The sequence below is a fragment of the Heptranchias perlo genome, chromosome 1 (assembly GCF_035084215.1).
Source record: "Heptranchias perlo isolate sHepPer1 chromosome 1, sHepPer1.hap1, whole genome shotgun sequence".
NCBI classification, from domain to species: domain Eukaryota; kingdom Metazoa; phylum Chordata; class Chondrichthyes; order Hexanchiformes; family Hexanchidae; genus Heptranchias; species Heptranchias perlo.
The window spans coordinates 42,802,154-42,829,091 of NC_090325.1; the positions used below are offsets into that span (position 1 = coordinate 42,802,154).

Consider the following 26,938-nt stretch of genomic DNA (forward strand, 5'->3'; position numbering starts at 1 on the left):
TGTGTATTTTCAGTATTTTTTTTTCCGTTTTGTTCTTTAACCTGTTTGTTAACCCCCCAAAGCTGCTGAAAAGGGATAGGTACTGCCAGATAAAGCTCTGAATCTTACTTAATCTGTGTTTAACACCTACACAATCTGGTGACATCCACCTCCATTTGAAAGGAAAGTCTAACGTTTCATTTATGTTTTCAATGAAAAAACAAACGTCTACCCTGTAGAATGCACAGAGAATCCCAAAATCTCCAGTAATTGGAGACATCAGGGGATCTAGTTTAATACTGTGTGCGTTTAAGCAAAAGTAAGTGGATTGACATGGTTTCCTTTTACTTTTGTGCTTAGCTGATGTTGTCCTAATAATAAGTGAAAGTTATGACAACACACTCAGCAGTTGCTGCTGAGGTTATTAGTGTACCATTGACAGACTTGCTTCCCTGCGCCCCCCGCCACCCCCACGGTAAGCCTGTTTTTAAGACTTTTCAATCACACTGTTCCACTGTTATTTATGGACACAGTAGGTTGTTTCCTCAAAGGTGCGATATCTTGATCGATTCCATTAAAAAATAAACACTTAAAAAGTACTTACTTCCAACAAGGATTGTTATTTGATTCATCAAGTTTCCGCTGGACTTCTCATGACAGCTATAGGTTCCGGTATGTAATGAACCTATGTTTCTGATGGTGAGGTTGGTGCCTTGAAGAAGCTGGCCTTCATTGTGGGTTATCACTTGCCCATCAAATCTCCATACTACTGAAGTATGACTGTCAGATGTCTCGCACTGCAGGGTTACATTGCTGCCAATTCTTTTGTAGTATTTTTTTCTTTCTGAAATTAGAGAAAATATTCATGATGTTACCATAGATACAGAGGTGAGGAATTTTCCCACCCTGCTCCTATTTTCTCCCCTGAAGTTACTGACTTATACTGGGGCCTGTTTCTACTGGTGCCAACTGCTCACGGATACCTCATCCAGGTGCCCATTCTTCATGTCTGAAACTAGAGAGGAAGTGTTGGCAGGCTATGTGACAATGGAAAGCAGGATACCCAGGTCCAATCCTTTCCTCATCCAAGTATATATTTTGCTGCAGGAATCACTGGTAGGATTCAGGATAGGATCCCTGCCTCATATTTGCACTCTTTAGCACTAAAGCCAATTGGAGCATCTTTACTAAGATCCGTTATCTTATCTAAGACTGGGGATTGAACCTGGTCTGTATGGCTTAGTATAACAATAGCCAGAGTACTTCCCCACTGAACATCATTTCTTTAATCACCAGCAATCTGATCTGTATACTGTGAAGAATGTCCCCATTGAGTCATTGAATATAATGCTGATACAGTACTGATAATGCTGAAACTCTGTTCATGAAGATTGTTTCTTAACATTCTCAAAAAATTCATTGGAATAGCAAAATGGAAGCCGAAGCAAGTTTGATGATCAATAATATATGAATTTCTTTGTGCATGTTTGGTGGCAAGAACTGGTTAGTGTTTTTTCCGCTTAACTATTTATTACACATTCACTCTACTTCTTTATTTTTTAATTTCTCTTGTTTTATTCCACTCTTCATGTCATTCTTTCATCCCTTTGCTTGTCTCTGTCTTTTATTTTCTTTCTTCCCCTCCTTCCTTCCTAACTAGCTCCCACACTGCAGGGTTACATTGGGATTTCATTAAGAAGCAGCTTTGAAATGTAATCTTACACTGCAGTGGCAAATAGTATCAGGAGCTTATTGAGCTTGAGCAATCAGTGATAGAGATTAAAGGGTTATTTTCAGAATAGTACTTGGAAACTGGGAGATGCAGAGACTATGATTTAGCCTCTTGAGTGAAAAATTGCCAGAAAAAGCAGGCAGTTTGATTAAATCTTACTAGGGACCTGTCAGAGGAGGAAAGAAATGTCAAGGGCATAATTAAAAGCTAGTTTCCCATACTCCATTTTGAATGAGGTCATTAGGAGAACAGGTGGCTATTGTGAAGCCTACTGTTGTTAAGGGCTGCACTAATGATGTGAACTGGTATGTTTAAGACTTCAGCACATAACATCTGGGCTGGAAATGTAATTAGAGTATTTAGAAATAAAAGAATTTTAAAATCTTTCTCTCACATTTCCATATTTCACAGCATGGGTTATTACATCTCTGGAATGTCTCCCAGTGATAGAACTGTGTGATGGGAGGTACTGTTATTACAGGAGCAAACCATCTAGCTAAGGTTCCACCATCTTAGGCATCCTGCCCTGTGGCTGTGCCAAGAGCTAATACAACTCAGACTAGACCAAGAATGTAAGAATTTTTAGGAACAGATAAAGGCCATTAGGCCCATCAAGTCTGTTCCCTTTTTTATAGATCAAAGCCACTTATATGGCTTATAAGTTCACCACATCCTTGAATCTCTTCAGAAACATGCCTTAATTGTTTCTTCAGCTCAGTTATACTATACACTTCAGTCTCCTTTACTGGTGACTGCATCCATGCTTTAATTAGTCTTTGGTTGAAAAGCTTCTGCCAGACTTCCCTTCTTACTCCTGGCGTATTCTGGTATTTGAACTCATTGCCATAGTGAACAATTTGTTCAGATCAGTTTTGTCAATTCCCTAAATGTTGTTGAAAATTTTCATTTAGATCACCTTGAAGTCTCCATATTGCTGTGTTGAATGGTACTGAAAGTCCCCTAATTATTCTGTCATACTGTGTACTTATACTGAGAGCTCATAAGAGAAAATCTGAGGGCCAATTTTAACTCTTTCTGTCCAGCAGAAACCGGGTTGACGGGCAGTTAAAATCACCCTTTTGATTTACACTGATTTCGATGTCGTCCCGTGGGTTCCAATTTTAACCTGCTCTTCTAAGCAGGCGGGAGGGACACCCACTCGAAGCCAGCGTGGTCCTTGTTTAAATATGCAGATCGGGCTCTGATGAAATAATCAGGGCCCGACTGTAAATTTAGCCGGAGGCCTGCCGCACTAGCAGGAAGAGGAACTAGGGCCAGAAGTGGCCCAAAAAGATAAGCCTGCATGACTCCCACTCCGATTTAAGTCAGGACTCTGATTTCAGATACTACAACACATGGAGGGTAATTTTCAGATGAGGCGCTGACGGAAAACTGGGGGTTGCGAATCGATCGCCCATTATCCACCATTGAAGTTAGTGGAGAGGAAAATCAGCTCGGGTGTATAATGGGCGGCTGATTCACAATTGCCAATTTTCTGCCTGCATCCAAACTGAAAATTACCCCCATGATTTCTTAGAAAAATCACCTCATCTCCTGTAAGCATTGAAAATGTTATCTATAATATAAATCACTTATTTTTTTGCATGTTAAATTACCATATTATTTTTTATTCTCATGGCATATCATTATGGATTCCCCAGTAAATACAGTAGAATAAAAATTGTGTATAAATGTCAATAATTAAAAGTATTAGAAATGTTTCCCAGTTGAGTTTTCCAATAAAGCTAATTTTTTTTTAATGTGAAAGCACACTTTTATGGGCCGTGGAAAAATGATTGGTGCTAGGGTCAAGGATGTCACGGAGCGGCTGCAGGGCATTCTGGAGGGGGAGGGTGAATAGCCAGTAGTCGTGGTCCATATTGGTACCAACGACATAGGTAAAAAAAGGGATGGGGTCCTGCAAGGTGAATTTAAGGAGTTAGGAGATAAATTAAAAAGCAGGACTTCAAAGGTAGTGATCTCAGGATTACTACCGGTGCCACGTGCTAGTGAGTATAGGAATAGGAGAATAGACAGGATAAATACATGGCTGCAGGGATGGTGTAGGAGGGAGGGATTTAGATTCCTGGGACATTGGGACCGGTTCTGGGGAAGGTGGGACCTGTACAAGCGTGACGGATTACACCCGAGCAGGACCGGGACAAATGTCCTCGCGGGGGTGTTTGCTAGTGCTGTTGGGGAAGGTTTAAACTAGAGTAGCAGGGGGATGGGAACCTGAGCGGGGAGTCAGAAGGGAATAAAGTTGAGAGCAGCGAGAGAGGGGAAGACCCAGGGGAAATCTACAATACAAATAGTGCAAACAGTTGTTCAAGAACAAGTGAAAGGGAAAAGCGTAGAGCAGCGGAAAGAAAGTGTACTTTAGGCACGACAGATAAAATGAAAACTAGAAGGCGTAAGGCGATTAACCCAGCATCAAAGCTGTGGCAGGGGGTTGGGAACCTGAACAGGGAGACAGGGGAAAGCGTGTCAGGAAGGGACAGAAGGTATGGAGTAAAAGGTAAAGTGTTAAAAAAGGAAAAATTAGGAACTAAGTGTCACAAAACATATTTGAAAGTTCTTTATCTGAATGCACGTAGCATTCGTAACAAAATGGACGAGTTAACGGCACAAATAACTACTTATGGGTATGATCTTGTGGCCATTACAGAAACATGGCTGCAGGGTGACAACGACTGGGAATTAAATATGCAAGGGTATTTAACAATCAGGAAGGACAGGCAGGAAGGAAGGGGAGGTGGGGTGGCTATGTTAATAAGGGAAGGAATCACTGTAATACAGAGAAAAGATATTGGGACAAAGGATCAGGATAATGAAACAGTTTGGGTAGAGATAAGGAATAATAAGGGGAAAAAAACACTCGTGGGCGTAGTATATAGGCCTCCTAATAGTTGCAACTCTGCTGGAAGAAGTATTAATCAGGAAATAGTCGGGGCATGTAACAAGGGAACAGCTATAATTATGGGGGATTTTAACTATCATATTAACTGGACAAATCAAATTGGGCAGGGCAGCCTTGAGGAAGAGTTTATTGAGTGTATTAGGGATGGATTTCTTGAGCAGTATGTAACTGATCCTACAAGGGGGCAAGCAACCTTGGACCTGGTCCTGTGTAATGAGCCAGGATTAATTAATAATGTCCTAGTTAAGGATCCCCTTGGAATGAGTGACCATAACATGGTTACATTCCATATCCAATTAGAGGGTGAGAAGGTTGGTTCTCAAACAAGCGTACTGAGCTTGAATAAAGGAGACTATGATGGTATGAGAGCGGAATTGATTAAAGTGGACTGGGAAAATAGTTTAAAGGGTAAGACGGTACATGAACAGTGGTGTTCATTTAAGGAGTTATTTTACAACTTTCAAAAAATATATATTCCACTGAGGAAAAAAGGGTGTAAAAGAAATGACAGCCATCCGTGGCTAAGTAAAGAAATTAAGGATAGTATCCGACTGAAAACAAGGACATATAAGGTAGCCAAACTTAGTGGGAGGATAGAAGATTGGGAAGTCTTCAAAAGACAGCAAAAAGTAACGAAAGGATTGATTAAGAAAGGGAAGATAGATTATGAAAATAAATTAGCAAAAAATATAAAAACAGATAGCAAGAGTTTCTACAATTATGTAAAAAGAAAAAGGGTGGCTAAGGCAAACGTAGGTCCCTTAGAGGATGAGACCGGGAAATTAATGGTGGGAAACATGGAGATGGCAAAAATGCTGAACAAATATTTTGTTTCAGTCTTTACGGTAGAGGACACTAAGAATATCCCAACAGTGGACAAACAGGGGGCTCTTGGGGGGGAGGAGCTAAATACGATTAAAATCACTAAGGAATTGGTACTCAGTAAATTAATGGGACTCAAGGCGGATAAATCCCCTGGACCTGATGGCTTACATCCTAGGCTCTTGAGGGAAGTGGCAATAGGGATTGTGGATGCTTTGGTAATAATTTTCCAAAATTCTCTGGACTCGGCAGAGGTCCCGGCAGATTGGAAAACTGCTAATGTAACACCCTTATTTAAAAAGGGTAGTAGGCAGAAGGCTGGAAATTATAGACCAGTTAGCCTAACATCTGTGGTGGATAAAATTTAGAAGTCTATTATTAAGGAGACAGTAGCGGAACATTTGGATAAACATAATTTAATAGGACAAAGTCAGCATGGCTTTACGAAGGGGAAGTCATGTCTAACAAATTTGCTTGAGTTCTTTGAGGACATAACGTACAGGGTGGATAAAGGGGAACCAGTGGACGTAGTGTATTTGGACTTCCAGAAGGCATTCGGCAAGGTGCCACATATAAGATAATTGCTCAAGATAAAGAATCACTGGATTGGGGGTAATATTCTGGCATGGGTGGAGGATTGGTTATCTAACAGGAAGCAGAGAGTTGGGATAAATGGTACATTCTCGGTCTGGCAACCAGTAGTCAGTGGTGTTCCGCAGGGGTCGGTGCTGGGTCCCCAACTCTTTACAATCTATATTAACAATTTGGAGGAGGGGATCGAGTGTAACGTATCAAAGTTTGCAGATGATACAAAGATGGGAGGGAAAGTAGAGAGTGAGGAGGACATAAAAAACCAACAAGGGGATATAGACAGGCTGGGTGAGTGGGCGGAGATTTGGCAGATGCAATACAATATTGGAAAATGTGAGGTTATGCACTTTGGCAGGAAAAATCGGAGAGCAATTTATTATCTTAATGGCGAGAAACTGGAAAGTACTGCAGTACAAAGGGATCTGGGGGTCCTAGTGCAAGAAAATCAAAAAGTTAGTATGCAGGTGCAGCAGGTGATCAAGAAAGCCAACGGAATGTTGGCTTTTATTGCTAGGGGGATAGAATATAAAAACAGGGAGGTATTGCTGCAGTTAGATAAGGTATTGGTGAGACCGCACCTGGAATACTGCATACAGTTTTGGTGTCCATACTTAAGAAAAGACATACTTGCTCTCGAGGCAGTACAAAGGTTCACTCGGTTAATCCCGGGGATGAGGGGGCGGACATATGAGGAGAGGTTGAGTAGATTGGGACTCTACTCATTGGAGTTCAGAAGAATGAGAGGCGATCTTATTGAAACATATAAGATTGTGAAGGGGCTTGATCGGGTGGATGCGTTAAGGATGTTTCCAAGGATGGGTGAAACTAGAACGAGGGGGCATAATCTTAGAATAAGGGGCTGCTCTTTCAAAACTGAGATGAGGAGAAACTTCTTCACTCAGAGGGTAGTAGGTCTGTGGAATTTGCTGCCCCAGGAAGCTGTGGAAGCTACATCATTAAATAAATTTAAAACAGAAATAGACAGTTTCCTAGAAGTAAAGGGAATTAGGGGCTACGGGGAGCGGGCAGGAAATTGGACATGAATTTAGATTTGAGGTTAGGATCAGATCAGCCATGATCTTATTGAATGGCGGAGCAGGCTCGAGGGGCCGATTGGCCTACTCCTGCTCCTATTTCTTATGTTCTTATGTTCTTATGATTGGCTACACAGTGGAGGTTTATGATATAAGCTCACGCCAATAATTTCCTTTACATTGCAATCCTGATCGCAGGTGGGATGTCAGAGAAGATGCTCAGAATGGAGCAAGGAATTTCCTTCAGGGAAGGAAGAAAAACTGAAGGACGTCAAGGCCTTGGAGAGGGTGCAGAGGAGATTTACTAGAATGAGGGATGAGGGACTTCAGTTATGTGGAGAGACTGGAGAAGCTGGGATTGTTCTCCTTAGAGCAGAGAAGGTAAAGGGGAGATTTAATAGAAGTGTTCAAAATTAGAATAGATAGATAGAATACATAGGGATCAACTGTTTCCACTGGCTGGAGGGTAGGTAACCAGAGGACACAGATTTAAGGTAATTGGCAAAAGAATCAGAGGGGAAATGAGGAGAATTTTTTTTACCTAGTGAGTTGTAATGATCTGGAATGTACTGCCTGAAAGGGTGATGGAAGCAGATTCAATAATAACTTTCAAAATGGAATTGGATAAATACTTGAAAAGGAAAAAAATTGCAGGGGTATGGGGAAAGAGCAGGAGAGTGGGACTAATTGAATAGCTCTTTCAAAGAGTCAACACTGGCACGATGGGCCAAATGGCCTCCATCTGTGCTGTATGATTCTATGATTCTAAGTCAACCAAGAGTGTTCTTATGCTACCCTCAGAAGTTGGGGTACAGAGTAGCACAACTAGTTTGTGGAAAGGTCCCTTGCCCACCTTCTCAAATAAGGGAAATAGCATTTGATGCTGGAGCTACCCCAAAGACAGCCATAAAAATGATGTTGTTTTCAAAGTTCTAAGATCGGAGTGCTATAATGACACAGTGTGGTGCCGCAATAATGCACTGTGCTGCTGAGTACCGCAAAGCATGACTGTGCTTGCAGTCACCCCTACGCATTCACTTCAGCTGTGCCATCGTGAGGAGGTGCTGGTCAGAGGCAAGGGACTTCATCACAGGCAGCAAAAAAAAATCAGGAGAATTACCCAAATCACTTGGCTTAAGGGTAGATGTGGGCACTCGTGGAGGAGTTACTTCAGGATCGGGGAGGTGGGAGAAGTGCTGAGTGAAATGCTCCAGTGATGGGTGTTGGGATCATTACTGTTTCTAATTCACATCAATAATTTAAAAACAAAAAACAAATGCAGATTGATCAAATTTGCAGATGGTACCAAACTAGGAGGAGCAGCGGAATCAGAGGAGACAGTTGAGAAACTAAAATATGAGCTAGACAAAATATGTAAGTGGCAGATGAAATTTAATACAGATATAAATATAAAGTAGTGCACATAGTAAGGGAAAATGAGCAAAACACATACTCCTTGAACAGTGCTGAAAAAGCCAAGGATAAAGTTGAAAGAGACCCAGGAGTCTTAGTAGGCTCAACTGTCAACATGTTTAACCAATGCACATCAGCAATCAAAACAGCCAATAAAATGTTGAACTACATAGTCAAAACAGTAGAATATAAGTCAGAAGAAGTCATGATCAAGCTATATAATGCTCAGTCAGACCACACCTTGAGCACTATCCAGTTCTTATCATCAGGACACAATGGAGACATTGAATAATTGGAGGCAAAGCAGAGAAGAGCCGCAAGACTGAGCCCTTGTGTTAGAGGTCTGAGATATGAGGAAGGACTGGAACAATGTGGACTTTTAAGCCTTGAAAGTAGATCTCCGTGAAATGATCTTATCGATAGTATAGATATCTTATATAAGATAGTAAATGATATAGAAAATTATTTTAAATCACAAGAGCAGGACAGGGGTCCATAGATACAAACTAGTAAAATACATATTTAGGATTGATATCAGGAAATCCTTCTTGACAAAAGAGTGATGAATACATGGAAAGGACTTCTGGATGGGGTAGTGGAGATGAAAACTCTGGAGTTATTTAAGAACTAATTGAATGCTGTAATATGGGGGATTTTAGGGTCATTTTGAATGGGTGGACTAAGGTAGGCCAAATGACCTTCCACATCAATAATTATCTTGTGATCTCATAATCTCCTATTGGTCAGTTACAGAGTGACATTAGTCGAGGTCAGATGCCAGTCACCCACCAGCTGGTTGGCACAGGGAGACCCAAGAAAAGGGAAGTTTGAGAAAAGTACCATAACAACCCATTCAACCAAACCCCATTTCTATTTCCCTTACTGCTGGTGCATCCTTGCCATTGTGGATTTTCTAGGCTGCATCTATCTGTTGTGGCACAAATCTGACAAATCTCAATGAAAATGAGTACAAAGAAGCTGTGGGACATTTGACAAACAGAGCAAGTCATTCACAGGCTGCCGCTGGAGCCAAGAAAATACCAATTTGTATGGGCCCCTTCCTGAAGACCCCTGCCATCACCCCTCACCCCCGTTCCCCCTGCCACTAGTAGAAGCCTTCACAGCCCAGAGGATTCATAATGGACAACCCCCACTCCCCTCCCCCAGCATCCCCACCTGTTGCCTAATATCCTTCAGACTCCAGGTACTGATCCAAACTGATCCAAGCCCCCACCCCACTACCTTTACCTCCCAATGTATGTCTCTGCAAGCATTGTGTAACTTACAAAACAGCATGTCGACTGTTACTCTACATCCCACCATGACCGGAGAAAGTGTATAAAAACTGATATAACTCAATAACGACAAAGCAGAGTAAAAAAGGAGTCTCACACTAAATACAAACAATAATGACTGATACAAAATTTAAGCTGCGTCACTTTATGTTTACTTTACAATTGATTGTATCTTTAGCAAAGGAAAACATGTATCATGAGCATGGATTGAATATTTGCTTCTCCAAACTTACCATTTTTGTTCCTTCTTAGCTCGAAATACACAACCATACACACTCTTCGGGCTCGATTTTCCAGTGAAGTAGCGGGTGCGTTGGGGGGCTCCGAAAATCACGGAAATCCCGAGCGGGTTCGGAACCCGGCTCCAACGCGCAGACCTCTGGGTTCCCCATTGACGCATCTGGGTGCGCACGCGACTCCCGAATGCGGAAGTCCCACCGGCAATTAAAGCCAACAGGATGATAGTTAAGACACTAATTTAGATACTTAAAGTACTTAATTTTGTCCACATTAAGGCAGGGGTCAGATTTTGAAACATCCCCAGCGTGTTTCCCGTGCTGTGAGAAAAATTCCATGTTCTGGCAGGCGTGTTTCAGCCAGCAGCCAGTGGGACATTCAAATGCTTGTTTGACAGATGGGTAGAAAAGGTGAGTTCTTACTGCTGGGCACTCAGTTCTTGCACACAAACCTCTGGCTGCAAGATCTTTGTGTTTTCACTAATAATTCTTACTTTCCACTCACAATTCTTCTGTTCACACATATTTAACAACTTTTCGGCCCCCCTCAAACTCACACCATCAGGATGATGCATTCACCACTACATCCGAGGACGAGCAACATCACCAGCCTCACCAGGCACGGCGTGCACATCCGCCACTTGGAGCTCCTCAACACAGTGCTGCGCCACAGGCACCTGCACAAGAGCACAGAGGGCAACAACAGAGAGGGGTGCCGCTTGAGGAGGCCCCATCCACATCTGCCACCCACATGGAGGAGGAGGAAGAGGAACCCGTGGGCAGAGCAGCAGCTCACCTGGTTGCTAATCAGACCAGAGAGTCACTGATTTGTGAATGGTTCTCCTAACATCAGAAAGTGTGAACAGTCCAGTCATCACACCACCTGGAAAGAGCAGAGCCCATGCCAGCCCCCCGCCCCGCCCACTGCACAAAACAGCCCTGCAACTACACATATACCCACTGTAAAGTGACCAAATAAGTGGCATCAAGTGTCGCTGTTCATGGTGAACTTCATGAAAGGGTCCTATCACAAAAGCCAGTCAAGAATGGGCTAGACGTGGCAGCAGAGGTGACAATCATAAAATTTAATGTTTCTTTAACAAAAACTAAATATAAATGAAAAACATGACATTTTTTTATTCTTTCATGGGATGTGGGCGTCGCTGGCAAGGCCAGCATTTATTGCCCATCCCTAATTGCCCTTGAGAAGGTGGTGATGAGCCGCCTTCTTGAACCGCTGCAGTCCGTGTGGTGAAGGTTCTCCCACAGTGCGGTTAGGAAGGGAGTTCCAGGATTTTGACCCAGCGACGATGACGGAACGGCGATATATTTCCAAATCGGGATGTTGTGTGACTTGGAGGGGAACATGCAGGTGGTGTTGTTCCCATGTGCCTGCTGCTCTTATCCTTCGAGGTGGTAGAGGTTTGGGAGATGCTGTCGAAGAAGCCTTGGCGAGTTGCTGCAGTGCATCCTGTGGATGATACACACTGCAACCACGTTGTGCCGGTGGTGAAGGGAGTGAATGACTAGGGTGGTGGATGGGGTACCAATCAAGTGGGCTGCTTTGTACTGGATGGTGTTGAGCTTCTTGAGTGTTGTTGGAGCTGCACTCATCCAGGCAAGTGGAGTGTATTCCATCACACTCCTGACTTGTGCCTTGTGGATGGTGGAAAAGCTTTGGGGAGTCAGGAGGTGAGTCACTCGCCACAGAATACCCAGCCTCTGACCTGCTCTTGTAGCCACAGTATTTATGTGGCTGGTCCAGTTAAGTTTCTGGTCAGTGGTGACCCCCAGGATGTTGATAGTGGGAGATTTGGCGATGGTAATGCCGTTGAATGTCAAGGGAAGGTGGTTAGACACTCTCTTGTTGGAGATGGTCATTGCCTGGCACTTGTCTGGCACGAATGTTACTTGCCACTTATCAGCCCAAACCGGGATGTTGTCCAGGTCTTGTTGCATGTGGGCATTGAATGCTTCATTATCTGAGGGATTGCGAATGGAACTGAATACTGTGCAATCATCAGCGAACATCCCCATTTCCGACCTTATGATGGAGGGAAGGTCATTGATGAAGCAGCTGAAGATGGTTGGGCCTAGGGCACTTCCCTGAGGAACTCCTGCAGCAATGTCCTGGGGCTGAGATGATACTGTCAAACACCCTTGTGCATATCCTTCATGCTCACAAAACCTTTGCCTTTCTCTTCCGACTACTTCTACGTGGTGCATCCCCTGTGGCTGCAGCAGATGTAGTGGCAGGTTGCTCATGTTCATGCCCTGACTGCGTAGATGCTTTGGGCCTACGCCCTCTGGGTTTTGGAGCCCACGACGGCCCCTCCAAAGACTGCTCCACCTGCACCTGTGCAGGGGCAGACTTGGCCACCTGGAGAGGAGGCAGCATTGCGGGTACTGGTTGAGAGAGGGGCAACGGGTGAGACACGGGAGCGCTTTGAGTGGCGTCCCCACTTCCATATCCCCTTTCGCTATCATCTCTATCCTGAATCAGGCCCACATCACTCCTACCACCCTGCTGGACAACAGTTTGGAGGACATGTATGATGCCTTGGAAGCCCAGTTGTAAAGTTTTTGTCTGCCTGTTTAAGGCGGCAGAATGTTGCTCACCGAGTCGAACGGCTGTTGTCAGGGCCTGAATGGACTCATTTGTGAGCCATGCTTGAAACTCAATGGAGGCTAGCCTTCTCTCCATCGCAGACATTCCCGCAATTATCTGTGACTCTATCTCAGAGAGTTGCTCACATCCCTATGACAGTATCTCAGAGATTCCTTCCCGCATCTGTGCCATCATTCCACTCATGCAGGAGTTGGACTCCTCCATCCTCTGCGCTATTGTGGAGAGCACGCGTGGCACCTGTTCCAGTACCTCGCAAATGTGCTGCTGTCCCTCGATCATTCTCCTTTTAAAGGATGGCTCCCATGGTTCTGCATCTGCGTCCAGCTGAGCAGAGCCTGGAGAGGAGTGCTCCCACTGGCACAGACTCTTCGCAGCTGCTTCTGCCACCAGTGTCTGCTGGTGGCAGAAGCAGACACTGGTGGCACTGTGGAATTCACCAGGTGCCAACCCAACTAACTGAGGACTAGGACCCACCGAAGTATGAGTATCTGGGCTGGTGGATGGCTTGCTCAGATGTGACGGTGCATCCTCAGAGGCCGGCAGGTTCTCTGAGGAATCGCCCTCTGCCGTCACAGCGGTTGCTGAAGGGCCTGTGAGAACAGAAGGCAATATTAAGCATCATCACAGATATGTCATGTTGCGATGAGCATACTGTGGTGCTGAAGATGGCAAGGCATGTTAACATCAATTCATATTGTGTGTGCTGAATGTTAAAGTTATGCCACCAGACGTTTGTTGGTTGCTAGTCTCAGCGTCCCCAATGGACAGGCATCGAGGGTTTAGCTGAGCTGCAGTGCCTCTTGCTCCGCATCTGTAAGGACGACGATTTGTTGCAGCCCCCCTCTGGTCTTCGACCTCTCCCGTGCATTTTGTGCTCTCTTCTCCTAGAAGGGGAGAAAGAACAGATGCATGAGTGAGTGATGGCGAAGTGGCCAACTGATGAATGCATTGGTTTAGATGAGTCTGACCATGAAAGAAATGCATCAGAGTGGGAGTATGAGACAGAGCCATCACATTGGATGAGGATTGGGTTGAGTGGTAGTTGTGGGGTGACTAATGGGGAGGTCAGGAAGTGCAGGTAAGTTGAGGATGAGCCTTAAGTGGGTGTGAGGATGATAGAGTAGTGTTGGCAGTGCAGAATGAGTTGGGGGGTGGGGGCCGTGATGTGGAAGACAGAATGTAGGAGAATCAATAAGTGTACTCACTTTTGCTGACCTAGTTAGGTCATTGAAGCGCTTCCTGCACTGGATCCAGGTGCGGGAGATGTTGCTGCTGCTGGTGACCTCGTCGGCCACCTCAAGCCAGGCCTTCTTGGTGGCAGAGGCAGGCCACTTCTTCCCATCCGCCGAGTAAAACAGATCCCTCCTCCTCCTCACCCCATTCAGTAGCACTTGGAGCGAGGCATCATTGAATCTTGGAGCAGCCTTGCCCCTGTGCTGCTCCATTGTGGTCTGTGGATGCTTGCTCCAGGTAAAGCCATTGGAGCAATGGCCCTTTAAATAGAGCTCCTCCAGCTGATAGCTTGTGATGCGGGCGCGCAGACTGCCCGCTGCGCAGCTTTCGGACGACAAACCCAGAAGCCACATTAAGTGGCACCAAATGAATCGCGATCGCGTGGGAAACAAACATTTTTTATTGGTCAGGTTACCTGCGTGCCCATTCACCTCTCCCGCTGCCATCCTGCCTCCATTCTAATACCGGGGCTTTCATCCCTACTGTGTTAAAATTCAAACTCACTGCATCATCACCAACTCTAACTCATTCCCCACCCTCCATCACCAAGACCTCAAAACTGCATCCTTGCCTCCCTCTGTCTTCCTTACTCCTAAAATCTACAGGCTTTTAAAACCCACGCTTGGGGTAAACTACTCACTAATTCTTGGTTTACCTAATCTCCTCATACTCTTTTCAGTCTTGATAGCATCCTGTACTATGGACAGTGATCCTTCACCTAGGGTCTGAGTATTTTTTTAAAAACAAACATATAGGGCTCGAATTTAGCAGGCCTGCGGGTTCCCAGCGGGTGGTCCTCCGGGAGCGTGGTCAACACGCTCGGCGAAATTAGTGGGTTGTCCGCACGATCGTAGCAGGCAACCCACTAATAGGAATCAATTACCTGCTCCTCCGGGGTCCAGGGCGCTGGCCTGCGCGTCGGTCGGGCTGCGCATGCGCAGTACGATCTGTCAGCTGGAGGCTCTCTAGTTAAAGGGGCAGTCCTCCACTGACAGATGCTGCAACCAATGGAACAAATTGCAGCATGGAGCAGCCCAGGGGGAAGGCAGCTCCCAGTTTAATGATGCCTCACCCCAGGTATCATCAGATGGGGTGAGGAGGAGGGGGAGGACACAGATCTTCCACCCGGCGGGCGGGAGGAAGCGGCCTGCCTCTGCCACCAAGAAGGCCTGGCTCGAGGTGGCAGAGGGGGTCACCTGCGCCACCAACATATGGCCCACCTGCTTACAGTGCAGGAGGCGCTGCAATGACCGCAGTAGGTCAGCCGCAGTGAGAACACGAAGTCTTTCCCCTACACTCCGTCTGCCACAACACTGCCCCCACCCCACATCTCCTTCGGCACCGCCAACACTATTCTGTAATATCACCCTTCATACCCACTCAAACCCCATCCTCATCTTACCTCCACCTACTCACCTCGCCAGTACTCATCCTGCCACTAACACGCAACCCAATCCTCATACAATCTCATTGCTCCATCCCATTCTCACCCTCTCGTGCATCTCCCTCACGGCCAGCCTCACTCAACCTGCCACCACCTGTGCTGCAGCCACAGGGCATGCATCACATATGTGCAGTAGGCAGCGTAAGGCAAATGTGTCGTGAGCATGAAGGGGGTGCACAAGGGTGTCTGAGGGTTTGTCATGGGTGTTACCCATATTGAATTTCAGAGCAACAAACAGCACACATTATATTGACACCACCACTGCCATGTCTCCGCGAATCCTGTCCGTTGTGTCCAATAATGCCCGCTCCTGGGTATCACTATGAGGACCCACCACTGATGCCACCCATCGTGTTACTGCAGAGTAGGTGCAGGTGTATTTGCAGGGCTCGTCCGCGCAGACGACTGAGAGACATCGGCGGTGTAGCCGGCTGCACCCTGGACGGATGCGGAGGAGGTGTGGAGGGCAGTGGTGACTTTGACAGCGACAGGTAAGCAGTTGGTGCTGGGGCCAGCCAGGAGCAGCTCGGCATGAAAGAGCCTGCAGATCTCCACGACTACATGTCGAGCGAATCTGCGCCTCCCTGTGCACTGCTGCTCGGAGAGGTCCGGGGAGCTGCGCCTCGGTCTGTGGACCCTGTGGCGAGGGTAGTGCCCTCTGCGATGCGTCTCTCTCTGTGGTAGCCCTCCCTCCTGCTGTGCAGGTGGGCGTGCAACAACACCGTGTTGGGGGGATCCACGTCTCTGCGGCGGACGGCGTGGACTGCGAGGCTGCTGGGGCTGGTCATGCTCTTTGTCCTCCGAGGGTGTCCACACACCACCCACCTGGCAGGTGTTGGTCTGAGGGGTTGTGCAGGGTAGGTGGGTGGTTCCTCGGACTGGGGCTGCGGTTTCGTGTCGGTCTGTCCTCTGGCTTGGCGGGGGGTGGTGGGGGGCAGGGGTTGCCCTATGTGACGCGGTGGCCTCCTGCGTGGGTGAGGGCTCTCCCCCGTGGAGTGCACCTTGGCACCTGCCACAGGCTGCTGGCTGCAACACGCCTGGTTGGAGAGAGACTGTTTCCCCCAGTGTGTGAAGCTCACTGCCTTGAACCTAAAATCCCACACTTCCTCTTTTGACAGCTGATTCAGCTGATTAACTGACCACAACGAGCAAGTTAAGTACTCTCAAGTGGAACCCCGCTGGCTTTAATTGCCTGCGGGATTCCCACCAACGGGGCTTGCGCGCGCAGCCCCGCACGTCAGCGCGGTACCCGGAAGTGGCCGGGATTTCGTCGCGATCCGGTCACGTGACCGGATATCGGGATTTTTCGGGCCCCCCCGCTGGAAACCCGCCGGAAACCCGACACCAAAATCGAGCCCATAATTTTTATTCAGCTGGCTAGAATTCACCTCCTTCAAAGGTCTATGAATTCATCTTTGATAAAGGAAATCATTTCAATCCCAGAGTAAGTACTGTGGTCATGTTTGCCAAATCTATGCTTGTATTGTGTAGTATGGAATGTGGCTGTTGAGGTTTAAGGGCACGGTTTTGTGGAATGGGTCATAAGGTCATGACCACATTGCTTTTGTACAATGACTTGCGTCTCAAATATTGAATGGTTAGAAAATGTAATAATTCAAAACACTCTTAAGTAAAACCTACAATAGCAATAACACTTTTTAACATTAATTTCAAGAACCTACATGGTTTCCAAAGAAAAACAGGCATGGAAAGAAAATGTTTGACAGTTGCAAGGTGCAGCGCTGAGGCTGGGTTTACTCCACTATAAAGTGTGGAAACTCTCTCATCAATTCAGACTGTTTCTTTTGATGCTTAGAGCTTCAGAAATTTTCTCCACAATAATTGGCATAGTAATGAACTGTAAATGCATAGGTCAAGCCACTGTCAGTGCAATCACTTCCACATGGCAATTAGACGGCTTTGGACATTTAACAGGCTTGGACAAGCAAAGACTCACAACAATCCTGTTAAAACCAGTTAGGAATTTTGACAACAGCAAGTTTAACAAAAAAAAAACCACGGGAAATCTAAATCTGAAACTTCAAATTGATGTTTCCCCTCTATTTTCTGGTAGATTTGTGTAATTTTCATAAAAGTTTCAATTTATTGATACACATTTTAAAACAGTCACAAGCTCTAATAACTGTTTGAAACAATGAATGTAGACTTATGCAAAAGCAAGACCTTTTTGACTTGCAAATTATTCATAGTAAATCATTTTGTGTCACTGAGAAGCAAAAGCAAAATGTGCAGTATAACTCAAGTGTGAATTCCCCCAAACTAATCTCTGAAAGTGTCAGACTACCATGAGAACGTATTCCAACACCACCTCATCTTCACATTGATTGCAGGATACAAAGCAAACTTTAAAAGTTAGTTATCTGGGAACTATTTAAACATAATTTTAATCCATATGCTCTTCCCCCTTCCTATGCCTGCACTGTGTTGAAATAAAGTCACAGTGCATTGTCTCCAATTTAACACATTTTTCCCAGGACTTTTAAAACCATGGAGCACCTTATCTGCTTCAGTCTTCCGTACCTCTCAAGTCTTCAGCCTTTTAAAACCCAAGCTTGGCGCCACCTAAACATAAGTCCCTGGTTTGCCTTTTCTTCTCAGATATTCTTTTCAGCCTTGACAGAGTACTGCACCATGGGGGGTGGAATTGGTCTTTGGCGGTAGCGCAAAATGGGCAATAGCAAATCAGAAGTCAATGGGAAAGAAAATCGGGCAGGGTGTAAAATGGGCTGCCGATTCGCCATTGCCAATCTTGCGATACCGCCCCCAAGACCAAATTCACCCCCTATGAGTCGCGACCTTTCACTCTGGTTTCTTCTTATTAAAACAAAACTTTTTTAATCTTGAGAAAGAGCTAACTAGCATGTAAAAGTACACAGGTTGTGTTAATTGTATCCATGTGATTTATATCAGTGTTAATTGTATCCAGGTGGTGCATATCAATTGGGAACTCTCTTGTATCCATTTATAAAAGAGCTGATCTAGGGTGTGGGGTGGGTATAATGTGGATCTCTGTGAATAAAGGCATGAAGTAATGGAAGACTAGGCCCTAGTATTCTGTCCTGTGCCACCTGGCTATCCAATTTATAACAGGTTGTAATGTTTCAGTAGTAACAATTTGGACTTGTCTTTGTTAGTAAACTGACTAATTATTTCTGAATTGTAAGAAATAAGTGAGGAAATAGAGAAGGAAAGATCTGGGAAAACCAGTGGAGCTGGAGTCACAAGAGGAATGACAGAGCTAAAGGATCTCTGCTCTAGAGTAGGAGGAGGAAGGACAGAGTTAGCTGAAGTTAGCCTAGAATCAGAAAATGAAGTACAGAGCTGGACGACCACAGGCATAGAGTCAGGAAAGGAAGGACAAAGCTGAGAAATCATAGGCCAAGAATCAGGAGATGAAGTATTGAGCTGAGTAGATCATGGGCAGAGAGTCAGGAGAGATCAAAGAGAATTGGAAGATGATTCTGAGAGTAATATTGAAAAATCCAAAGAGAAAAGAGAGAAACAGAAAGAAGAAAAATCATTAAAAAAGATGATGGCAAAGAAGTGGAGAGTTGGCTTTATCAATAGCTTACTGAGTTTAGCCAATGGGAAGCTAAGTCATTCACATCAGTACTGTCTGAGTTTTGATTTGCAATATGTGCTGAATTAGCTGATCTCAACTGGGGTATGTTAGGGCAACAGGCTGCAATGTAATCATACCCGAGCAAGGAGTCAATCCCACTAGAAAAAGAATAGAAGAGAAAAAATTGGTAAGAAAACATTTTTTTAAAAAGTAAATGAAAAGGAAAGATACTGTGACACAGAAATGGGTGGGTGGGTGAGAGTAAAAAGAAACAGTTAGAGAGATGGAAACACAAAAGAAAGGAAACAGAAAGTAATGGATAATGCAAGATGGGGATGAAGTAAGGACGTGCAGAAATTATGGGACGGCTTTAGACCAGCAAGTTTTTATTCAAAAAAAGTTTTGTTTTTATATGCCATTGTCAAACATGCAGTGCCTACAATCTTCCAGACAAAGATATTTTATTTGTGATCTGTCGTCTTAAAAATAAGCTGATTTACTTTCAACTTTTACATAAGAACATAAGATATAGGAGCAGGAATAGGCCACGTGGCCCCTCAAGCCTGCTCCACCATTCAATAAGATCAAGATCATGGTTGATCTTTGACCACAACTCCACTTTCCTGCCAGATCCCCAAATCCCTTGATTCCCTTAGTGTCCAAAAATCTATCGATCTCAGTCTTGAATATACTCTCTCAATGGCTAAACATCCACAGTCCTCTGGGGTAGAGAATTCCAAAGATTCACAACAAATTTTTCCTCGTCTTGGTCCTAAATGGCTGACCCCTTATCTTGAGACTATGACCTCTAGCTCTGGACTCTCCAGCCAAGGGAAACAGCATCTCAGCATCAACCCTCTCAAGCCCTCTAAGAATTGTATATGTTTCAATGCGATCACCTCGAGTTCTTCTAAGCTCCAGAGAATATAGGTCTATTCTACTCAATCTCTCATCACAGGACAATGCACTCATCCCAGGAATCAATCTAGTGAACCTTTGTTGCACCACCACGCCCCCCCCCCCCCCCCACCCAAGACAAGTATATCCTTCCTTAGATAAGGAGACCAAAACTGTACACAGTACTCCAGGTATGGTCTCACTTGGGCCCTATATAATTGCAACAAAACCTCCTTACTCTTATACTCCAACCCTCTTGCAATAAAGGCTAACATACCATTTACCGTCCTAATTGCTTGCTGTACCTGCACGTTAACTTTCTGTGATTCATGTACAAGGACACCCACATCCCTCTGACTACCAACATTTCTTAGTCTCTCACCTTTTAAAAAATATTCTGCATTTATATTCTTCCTACCAAAGTGGATAATTTCACATTTCCCCACATTATACTCCATCTGCCACCTTCTCGCCCACTCACTTAACCTGTCCATATCCCTTTGCAGCCTCTTTGCATCCTCCTCACAGCTTACTTTCTCACTTAGCTTTGCATCATCAGCAAACTTGGATACATTACACTCTGTCTCTTCACCTAAGTCATTGATATAGATTGTAAATAGCTGAGGCCCAAGCACTGGTATTTGTGGCACCCCACAAGTTACAACCTGCCAATCCGAAAATGACCCGTTTATTCCTGCTCTTTGTTTTCTGTCTGTTAACCAATCCTCAATCATCGCTCCCATGAGCCCTAATCCTGTGTAACAACCTCTTGTGTGGCACCTTATCGAATGCTTTTGAAAATCCAAATATACTACATCCACCGGTTCCCTCTTATCTACCCTGCTAGTTACACCCTCAAAAAACTCTAATAGATTCGTCAAACCCGATTTCCTTTTCATAAAACCGTATTGACTCTGCCTAATCATATTATGATTTTCTAAGTGCCCTGTTACTACGTCCTTAATAATAGATTCTAGCATTTTTTCTACTACTGATCTCAGGCTAACTGGCCTATAGTTCCCTGTTTTCTCTCCTTCCTTTCCAGGATAATGCAATAATCATGGGGGACTTTAATCTTCATATAGACTGAGCAAACCAAATTGGCAAAAGTAATTTGGAGGATGAGTTCATGGAATGCATTTGAGACAGTTTTCTAGAACAATATGTTGAGGAACCAAAAAGGGTATAGGCTATTTTAGATCTAGTATTGTGTAATGAGACAGGGTTAATTAGTAATCTTACAGTTATGGATCCTCTGGGGCACAGTGATCATAATATGATTGAATTTCATATTGAGTTTGAGAGTAATGTAGTTAAGTCCGAAACTAGGGTCTTAAATTTAAACAAAGCCAATTGCATAGGTATGAGGGATGAGTTGGCTAAGGTAAATTCGGAAATTAGATTAAAAGATATGATGGTAAATAAGCAATGACAAACATTTAAAGAAATAATTCATAATTCTCAATGAATATACATTCCCTCGAGGAATAAAAACTCCATCGGAAAAATGATTCCACCGTGGCTAACTAGAGAAGCTAAGGATAGTTTAAATTAAGAGAAGATGCTTACAATGTTGCCAAAAAGAATAGTAAGCCTGAGGATTGGAAGGGTTTTAGCAATCAGCAAAGGATGACCATGAAATTGATAAAGAGGGAGAAAATTGAATATGAGAGTAAACTAGCAAGAAATATAAAAACAGATTGTAAGAGCTTCTACAAGTATGTAAAAAGGAAGAGATTAGCGAAAGTAAACGTGGGTCCCTTAGAGGCTGAGACAGTAGAAATTATAATGGGGAATAAGGAAAAGGCAGAGATGTTAAACAAATATTTTGTATGTGTCTTCACAGTAGAAAACACAAAAAACATATCGGAAATAGTGGGGAACCAAGGTTCTAATGAGAGCGAGGAACTTAATTAAGATTAGTAAAAAAAAACTGGAGAAATTAATGGGACCAAAAGCCGACAAATCCTGTGGACCTGATAGCCTACATCCTAGGGTTTTAAAAGAGGTGACTGCAGAGATAGTGGATTCATTGAATTTGATCTTTCAGAATTCCACAGATTCTAGAACTGTCCTCGTGAATTGAAAGGTAGCAAATGTAACCCCTCATACCTACGTAATTGGCTTTGTTTAAATTTAAGACCCTAGTTTCGGACTTAACTACATTACTCTCAAACTCAATATGAAATTCAATCATATTATGATCACTTTGCCCCAGAGGATCCATAACTATAAGATTACTAATTAACCCTGTCTCATTAAACAATACTAGATCTAAAATAGCCTATACCCTTTTTGGTTCCTCGACATATTGTTCTATGAAAACTGTCTCAAATGCATTCCATGAACTCGTCCTCCAAATTACTTTTGCCAATTTGGTTTGCTCAGTCTATATGAAGATTAAAGTCCCCCACGATTATTTCATTATCCTTGTTACATACTCCTCTAATTTCCTGATTTATACTCTGTCCAACACTATAACTACTGTTCAGGGACCTATAAACTATTTCCACCAGTGTTTTCTGCCCCTTGTTACTTCTTAGCTCCACCCATACTAATTTTGATTTTCTGAGCTAAGATCCTTTCTTACTACCGCCATTATCTCATCCTTTATTATCAGGGCTGCCCCCCTTCTTTTCATTTTGCCTATCTTTTCTAAAAGTCAAGCACCCTGGAATATTTAGTTTCCAATCTTGGTCACCCTGCAACCATGTCTCTATAATGACTACTAGATCAAGCCCATTTATCTCTATTTGTGCCATTAATTCATCTATCTTGTTATGAATGCCTTGTGCATTCAAATATAGCACCTTTAATTTTAACTTTTTACTATTTTTCCCTGATGTGACCTTAGTCATTAATGCCCTATCACCTTTGTCAAGCTCTCTGCCCCTTCCTGACACACTCTGCTTGTTTTTACCCAAATCGCTGCTCTGCTCTACAGCCTTGACTTTTCTCTTCTCCTTCTCTCCAGAAAACACTCACTGGTTCTAGGGTAAGGTTCCATGGGTGCAAGGATCTCTCAGGTCAGTTCTCCCAAGTGGCCATTTTTCATGTATGAACCTAGGCATCGAGTTCTGGTAAGCCATTCGACTGTGGGGAAATTGCATGTGTAGTCCAGTCCTCCCTCACCTGACAGCCCCACGTTTTCAGCAGGGGGTTCACCGGATAGTGATCAGGCACAGAAGCCCTGGCTGATGTTTCCCTTCTCTACCCTCGGGGTGCTGAAATCAATCACAGCAGCCTTACTGTTAGGTAGGCATTACGGAGATCAGCTAACAGCACACACTGGTGATTGAACCTGGAACCATACTGGTTTGTATGGCTGAGTACTGAGCCATCGAGGGAACTAAATCTCTCCACCCGCCCCCCCGCCATCTATTTCTGGGTACTATTTCTTCCTAAAGCTGGGCCTTAGAGTCCTGAACACACAAACACTGAAACATGTGAATCAATTTGTCTCTTTTTGTCAGACATTTCAGGCCCAGTATAATTATCATTTTGTAACTGGCTCCAAGTCCTGTTAAGACTAGTCAATGCAGCACAAATGGTTATTATTGAAGCATTTGCCGCCACTGGCAATCGATCGCTGTCAATCCCCTTCTTTTTAAATCCTTCTAAGACTGCAAGCTGCCTGGCATTACACAGTGATGTACAGCTTTCATGTCTGCTAGGACATATCAATAATTTGTACACTTTATTTATTACATAATTAAATAGATTGAAGCTTGTCCTCCAGGTCACCTTGGCTAATAGCTACCTGTCTTAAGCCACCAATTTAATTAAAAACAACCAGCACCCAGGATGTAATAGTTATGAGCTCACATGTCCATTAAGCAACATGTTAATAATGTAAGTAAATGGATTCTCCACCCTGAATAAGCAGCAACCTTTAACAAACCGATGATTACTGTTTGAAACTGTCACTATGATTGGGATAAAAGTGGGAAATGCGAGCTACGTATTGCAAGTCAATGAACATCTGATAGATAAATTAGTGCATTAGAATCAATGAAGATCCCATTTGAAACTTTAACCTACCATTCTTTTTCAGTTCTTGCTGCGCATTTCTAACATTTTCTGTTTATATTTAAGATTTACAGCATTTATAGTTTCCTTTGAAGCTCAGTGCGACTGGATTTAGAAAGAAAGACTTGCATTTATATATGATGTGGAGATGCCGGTGATGGACTGGGGTTGACAATTGTAAACAATTTTACAACACCAAGTTATAGTCCAGCAATTTTATTTTAAATTCACAAGCTTTCGGAGGCTACCTCCTTCCTCAGGTGAACGATGTGGAAATGAAATCCTCGAAATGAAGTCGCATTTATAATTCACAGAACAATGCTTGGTGAGTACAGACAGTTTTTTCACTGATTGCCTTGGCAACGGGCAGTTGAAAAAACTGTCTGTACTCACCAAGCATTGTTCTGTGAATTATAAATGCGACTTCATTTCGAGGATTTCATTTCCACATCGTTCACCTGAGGAAGGAGGTAGCCTCCGAAAGCTTGTGAATTTAAAATAAAATTGCTGGACTATAACTTGGTGTTGTAAAATTGTTTACAATTTGCATTTATATAGTGCCTTTTGTGACCCCAGGACATCCCAAAGCACTTTACAGCCATTGAAGTACTTTTTGAAGTGTAGTCACTGTTGTATTGGAGGGAAATGCAGCAGCCAATTTGCATACAAGGTCCCACAAAGAGCAATGTGATAATGACCAGATAATCTATTTTTTTAGTGATGTCGGTTGAGGGATAAATATTGGCCGAGGCACTAGGGAGGACTCCCCTGCTCTTCTTTGAAGTAGTGCCATGGGATCTTTTATGTCTATCTGAGAGGGCAGATAGGACCTCGGTTTAACATCTCATCCGAAAGACAACACCCTTGACAGTCCAGCATTCCCTCAGTACTGCACTGAAGTGTTAACCTAGATTATGTGCTCAAGTCCCGAGAGTGGGACTTGAACCCACAAGCTTCTTGACTCAGAGACAAGGGTGCTTCCCACTGAGCCACAACTGACACCTAACGGGTATCAGGGCCGATCTTACGGGTCCCACCTAGTGTCAAGAGGGTGGTAGCAATCTGAAAATGACATTGGGTTCAATTTTAAAAGGGTGGCGGGATGGCAGCAGGGGTTGGGGGGGGGGGTCTCAATGGGCGCGTGGCAAACCCTAAAATAAAAACTTACCATTCCATGTGATTCTGAGGTAATTGATGTTCATTAAGCTTGTTTCCAGGTTTCGCCAATCAGGCTGGCTGCCGACAGGAGCTGCAACGCCGGGGGGGTGGGGAGCAGAGAAAGAGAGCGAAATGTCATCCGGCACTGCAAGAGAGAGTGGGGGGCAGGGAAAAAGATGGGGGGGGACAACGATTAGTAGGGAGGGGGCAAGACCTCGGAGAGACATTGGAGAGGGAGACATCGAGGGGGGGAGGGAGCAGAGAGGGAGACATCGGACATTGGAGCATGGGGATGCAGGTGATATTGTTTCAAAGGTAGGTTTATTGATTTTTTTTACGTTGTGAAATGTTATTTTATTTAATTTATTTACTTTATTTTTGCCTGGATCTGGCCCTTCACACCTGGTTTCACCAGGCATGAATCGGAAGCCGTGGGAAAGCAGCCCAGGTAAGTTGAAAATCGTTTTAACTACCTAATATATAAGAAACAAAATACCTTAAGTACCTCAGTGAGGTACATTTGCTTCTTTAAATAACATCCCACCAGCTTTAATTGCCGGCGGGACTTCTGGGTTCCGGAACGGCGTGTGCACCCAGAGGCATCTTTGTGAGAGGCGGAAGTCGGCGTGTTGGAGCCAGGTTCGTTTCCAGCTCCACATTTCCCCGATTTTCGTAGCCCCCCCCGCCCCCCCCGGCTCCCAACGCACCTGCACTTCCATTTGAGCCCATTGAGTCACATAACATCCTGTTTACACTGGCACTCTGGCTTGTCCATAAGACCATAAGAGATAGGAGCAGGAGTCGGCCATTCGGCCCCTCAAGCCTGCTCCGCCATTTAATGAGATCATGGCTGATCTGATTTTTACCTCAACTCCACTTTCTCCATATCCTTTGACTCCCTTGCTGATCAAAAATTTGTCTAACTCAGCCTTGAATGTATTCAATGACTCAGCCACCACAGCTTTTTGAGGTAAAGAATTCCAAAGATTCACGACCCTCTGGGAGAAGAAATTTCTCCTGATTTCCGTCTTAAACGGGCGACCCCTTATTCTGAGACTCTGCCCCTAGTTTTAGATTCCGCCATGAGGGGTAACATCCTCTCAGCATCTACCCTTTCGAGTCCCCTCAGAATCTTGTATGTTTCAATAAGATCTCCTCTCATTCTTCTAAACTCCAATGAGTATAGACCCAACCTCTTCAATCTTTCCTCATAAGACAACCCTTCCATACCCGGAATCAACCTAGTGAACCTTCTCTGAACTGCCTCCAATGCAAGTATGTCCTTCCTTAAATAAGGGCACCAGAACTGTACGCAGTATTCCAGGTATGGTCTCACCAGCACCCTGTACAGTTGTAGCAAGATTTCCCTGCTTTTATACTCCATCCCCCTGAAATAAAGGCCAATATTCCATTTGCCTTCCGGATTACCTGCTGCACCTGTATGTTGACTTTTTGTGTTTCGTGTACGAGGACACCCAGATCCCTCTGTACCACAGCATTTTGTAGTATTTCTCCATTCAGATAATATTTTGCTTTTTTATTTTTCCTCCCAGAGTGAATGACTTCACATTTTCCCACATTATATTCCATCTGCAAAATTTTTGCCCATTCGCTTAACCTGTCGATATCTCTTTGCAGACACTTTGGGGTCAATTTTAGTATGGCCAAGCGAGTGCGTTCATGGCCGGGGGTGGGGGGGTTCCTAAAATTGGGGAATCCCGGAGCGGGTCCGGAGCCCAGCTCCAACCCGCCCACTTCCGGGTTCCCCAATTACGCGAATTGGTGCGCGCGCAGCCCCCGCATATGGGACTCCCACCAGCAACTAAAGCCGGCGGGATGACAGTTTAGATAGTTAGGGAGGTACTTGAGGTCGTTGACAGACCTCATTGGGAAGAGATTTTAGCAGGAATGTGATTTTGGACTCTCCTCAGCGTGTTTCCCAT

At 44.4% G+C, this 26,938-nt stretch overlaps 1 protein-coding gene across 2 annotated transcripts in view; it reads right to left on the minus strand.

Annotated features, from left to right (window-relative positions):
• LOC137325809 (ciliary neurotrophic factor receptor subunit alpha-like) overlaps nucleotides 1-26,938 on the minus strand; it is a 258,914-nt gene that overhangs the window by 147,706 nt on the left and 84,270 nt on the right. For both annotated transcript variants that reach the window (XM_067990936.1, XM_067990947.1), the window contains exon 3: nucleotides 584-823. In XM_067990936.1, the coding sequence (XP_067847037.1) occupies nucleotides 584-823 (240 nt within the window). The remainder of the gene's footprint in view (nucleotides 1-583; nucleotides 824-26,938) is intronic.